This window comes from Panthera uncia, chromosome D1, assembly GCF_023721935.1.
Source record: "Panthera uncia isolate 11264 chromosome D1, Puncia_PCG_1.0, whole genome shotgun sequence".
Classification (NCBI taxonomy): Eukaryota; Metazoa; Chordata; class Mammalia; order Carnivora; family Felidae; genus Panthera; species Panthera uncia.
In genome coordinates this window covers 51,523,899-51,528,673 of record NC_064808.1, presented here as the reverse complement: position 1 = coordinate 51,528,673, position 4,775 = coordinate 51,523,899, and the positions used below count along the sequence as shown (strand labels likewise).

The 4,775-nt window shown below is 38.3% G+C and overlaps 1 protein-coding gene across 1 annotated transcript; it reads left to right on the top strand.

The window, feature by feature from the left end:
• The first annotated feature begins 2,481 nt into the window (after nt 1-2,481).
• Nucleotides 2,482-3,497, top strand: LOC125936884 (olfactory receptor 51L1-like). The gene has a single exon (XM_049651242.1). It carries the CDS (start codon nt 2,529-2,531, stop codon nt 3,486-3,488), a length of 960 nt encoding a protein of 319 aa, XP_049507199.1. The 5' UTR covers nt 2,482-2,528; the 3' UTR covers nt 3,489-3,497.
• The last annotated feature ends 1,278 nt before the right edge of the window (nt 3,498-4,775 follow it).

The following is a 4,775-nucleotide window of genomic DNA, read 5'->3' as shown; positions in this document are numbered from 1 at the left end:
TTAATTCCCTTGCCTTTGGGGATGTGCCGAGTAAGAGATTGCTACGGCTGAGGTCAGAGAGGTCTTTTCCTGCTTTCTCCTCTAAGTTTTGATGGTTTCCTGTCTCACATTCAGGTCCTTTATCCATTTTGAGTTTATTTTTGTGAATGGTGTGAGAAAGTGGTCTAGTTTCAACCTTCTGCATGTTGCTGTCCAGTTCTCCCAGCACCATTTGTTAAAGAGACTGTCTTTTTTCCATTGGATGTTCTTTCCTGCTTTGTCAAAGATGAGTTGGCCATACGTTTGTGGGTCTATTTCTGGGGTTTCTATTCTATTCCATTGGTCTATGTGTCTGTTTTTGTGCCAATACCATGCTGTCTTGATGATGACAGCTTTGTAGTAGAGGCTAAAGTCTGGGATTGTGATGCCTCCTGCTTTGGTCTTCTTCAAAATCACTTTGGCTATTCGGGGCCTTTTGTGGTTCCATATGAATTTTAGGATTGCTTGTTCTAGTTTCGAGAAGAATGCTGGTGCAATTTTGATTGGGATTGCATTGAATGTGTAGATAGCTTTGGGTAGTATTGACATTTTGACAATATTTATTCTTCCAATCCATGAGCAGGGAATGTCTTTCCATTTCTTTATATCTTCTTCAATTACCTGCATAAGCTTTCTATAGTTTTCAGCATACAGATCTTTTACATCTTTGGTTAGATTTATTCCTAGGTATTTTATGCTTCTTGGTGCAATTGTGAATGGGATCAGTTTCTTTATTTGTCTGTCATTTATACAGACAAGCCCCAGGCAAGAGAAGCAGGGATTGGTGGTGGTAATAAGCCAGGCAGATTGAGGAAAATAGCAGGACCTTAATCACCAGGTCATACAACAGATGAACAGTATTTCACTGTAATATGAGTAGCCAGAAAGGCTGAATTTATCTCTGGAACTTGCTTGTTTGACTTCTACATTATGGGTCTTCTGTTTCTTAGAAAATTATCATTATTTATCATTCCAGCCAAATATCTGCTACAATCAGGGTTTATCTGCATTGAACTAGAGAAGATTGAAGGGAATTTGAAGTTCCCAAAGGGCCACAGTAGACTTTACAAGACAGGAAGATACCAGTTTATTCATTTACAAGGGGAAGCAATCTGTCTCATGGATTGTAAATTCTCAAAACAGCATTTTGGTGAGCAGGGATTCTTGGCACTTGATGGGCACTTGATGGGGATTTTGAGAGGTGGCTCCTCTTTCTTACTTCAGAGATGTTTTTCCTGAGCACATAAATACTGGAATCTGCTGGGGGAAATATATTTTCTCATTTGTTCTTAGTAGGAAAGATTTAGGATCAAGGTCAGAAGCTTTTTCTGAGCACTATAGTTTTTTAGTTATTTGTGTTGTTTTTGCCTTGAAGCATGAGTTTTCACTTTATCTTTCCACAAATCCTATCTATTTTCTATTTTCTTTCTTTCTTTCTTTCTTTCTTTCTTTCTTTCTTTCTTTCTTCCACAAGGTACCACTCTCTAAATGACTGATCAGATCTGAATCATAATAGAAAGAAGGTTGTGCATCTTTAAAATCAGAGTCAGAGGTTGAGGCACCTGGGTGGCTCAGTTGGTTGAGCATCCGACTTTGACTCAGGTCATGATCTCGCGGTTCGTGAGTTCGAGCCCTGCTTTGGGCTCTGTGCTGACAGCTCAGACCCTGGAGCCTGCTTCAGATTCTGTCTCCCTCTTCCTCTGCCCTTCCCTGCTGGTCCTCTGTCTCTCAATAATAAATAAACATTAAATTTTTTTTTTAAATTAAAAATCAGAGTCAGAAGCAGTTATACTTTGCTTAAATAACATATTTTATTACAATGAGAACATTATATGTAAAATTACATAGTTCATTATTACAACTTTTAAAATTAAAAATTATTTTAATTAAGTCAGTTTAACCCATGTTTAGTTCTTGGGAATCTAGTCTGAGACAAGGCCTGTGGCCTCAATTATATAACTGCAGTTATGTTAGTAAGACCTGCTTATGGTAATACATACTGTTGACCCATACTTGCTTGAATTCTGTAGACATCTCGCATGCCATTCTACTATTATTGAAAAAGCTCTGAAGCTTAGGCAGAAAAAGGCATTGTGTGTAAATCATAGCAGGAGTCATTAAAAAAAGATTAATATTAACATCAATAGCTCTTGCCAAGAAAATTCTGGAAGAAAAATATAAAATGAAAGATGTCATCCTGAACAGGTTGTGTGCGTGCTGCTGTAGGTAGTCTTTAGAAGATTGTCTGTATTTTAAGAGAATGTCAACGAGTCTGCATCTGAGAGGCAGGAGGGAAAGAGTTGTTATACAGTATATATTTTACTTAACCAACATTACTCAGCAATGAAATGAAGAAAGAAAAATGTAGGGATGAATTTAAGAGTGCTTACAGGAAAGCGCTGCAGTTTTATTTGTTTTGCTTTGTTTTCCTGACTCAGATGCTGATCTTATCATTGCCCTCCCCACTGGAGTGTGATCCTGAAAGTGGATTGTGGTTAAAAGCGAGCTCTATGGCAACCTTTAACTCCAGTAATACCCTGTCCTCCACATTCTATCTCTCAGGTATCCCTGGCTATGAGGAATTTCACCACTGGATATCCATTCCATTCTGTCTCCTGTACCTTGTTGGAATCATGGGTAACTGCACCATCCTGCATATTGTTCGGACAGACCCCAGGCTCCATCAGCCCATGTACTACTTTCTGGCCATGCTTTCCCTCACCGACATGGGCATGTCCATGCCCACCATGATATCACTCTTCAGGGTGTTGTGGTCCATTTCCAGGGAAATCCAGTTCAGTACCTGTGTGGTCCAAATGTTTTTCATTCACACTTTCTCCTTCACGGAATCATCTGTGCTCTTGGCCATGGCCTTTGACCGCTACGTGGCTATCTGCCACCCTCTACGATATGCTACCATTCTCACCCCAAGACTTATCATGAAAATTGGAATTGCAGCCCTGCTTAGGAGTGCCTGTGCCATGATTCCACTTCTGGCTCGGCTGGCCTTCTTTCCTTTCTGCCACTCTCACATCCTTTCTCATTCATATTGTCTACACCAGGACATGATCCGCCTTGCCTGTGCTGACACCCTGTTTAATGTTATATATGGGTTGCTTCTTGTTGTTGTGCTGTGGGGAATGGACTCTCTGGGTATTTTTGTGTCTTATGTGTACATTCTTCACTCTATATTAAAAATTGCATCACGTGAAGGGCGGCTTAAGGCTCTCAACACGTGTGCATCTCACATCTGTGCTGTACTCATCCTATATGTGCCTATGATTGGGTTATCTATTGTCCATCGTTTTGCCAAACACTCCTCCCCATTGATCCATATCTTCATGGCTCACATCTACTTATTGGTTCCACCTGTGCTCAATCCAATCATCTATAGTGTGAAGACCAAACAGATTCGTCAAGGAGTCCTCTACCTAGTTCTCCACACAAAAATCAGTTCTACTATGATGTAGGTATATCCTTAAAACAATGATGACATCAGTCTAAATGATGTAAATACATACTGATTGTTTGCTCTAGGTATGTTGGCATCAGAATTATCAGTGAAATACTGAAAGGCAGAAATGGAGCTAACAGAGTATCCTCAGAATGGCCAAAAGGAGAGAGTTGATGTCCACTGAGACCATACAGATTGACTTAACAAGTGCTTCATAAATTCCCTTTAAATATGAACATGTTGGTATTGAGTGTTTTAGAAATCATTTCCATCTGCTCCCTCCCATTTCTGATCCCAACCCTTTCAAGGTCATGTATCCATTAAGTTTGCCTTAAATATATTAAACCCATATTTCTTTGCTTCCTGATATTTATATTTCCAGGATATTTAATATTACCTTTATTGTTATATCAATGTGTTTCTATATCTGCATGTCCACTTATTCTTTTTTAAAGATTGGAAATTTTTTTCTTGATTTAAGAGAATATTAAGGCTCAAAACAGAAATTATCAAGTTTCATGGTACATCAGCATCATCTTTTAAAAGTCTGTACACATGTTCCGCCTTTTCTGAGGAGATTTGTTTCCCTCAGGAATAGAAAATTGCCATCTGCATATTTTTCTTTTACTTAATTTTAAGAAATATTTTTTAGAATAATTACTGAGACTCAGTAATTTTTGAAAGCCTCTAGATATTGTCATATGAAGCCAGTGACTATAATCCATTGGATCAAATGTATCTTAATAATAATTTAGGGCTACACTACTTATTCAAATGTAAAAATAAATGTATCCCTGATGAATTTGGCTATGAGGAATTTCATTCATGTAACAATATAACCCATTGAGGTGTAGCAACTTATAAATTTGTGGTAGTAGGAGACAGTTACAGATTTAGGTCTCAATTTTATCTGTAACTCTTTTCAGTATACAAAACCATCTTTCCTTATAATTCTAAAATTATCTAGCACATAGCTGTGCATAGGGTGGTACAAAAAATACCTTGCAAATGTAACTGAATTTTCTTGGTTCATGGTCTACACTTGTTTAAAGGCAAAAAAATAAATTAAAAAATGAAGGGGGAAATGATACTTTTAAAATGCCTTATAATTCCCAATATTTGTAGAAGTCTTTTTTTAATGTTTATTTTTGAAAGAGAGAGAGAGAGAGAGAGAGAGAGAGAGAGAAAGAGGATGAGTGGGGGAGGGGCAGAGAGAAAGGGAGACAGAGAATCCAAAGCAGGCTCCAGGCTCTGAGCTGTCAGCACAGAGTCCTATGCAGGGCTTGAACCTGTGAACCATGAG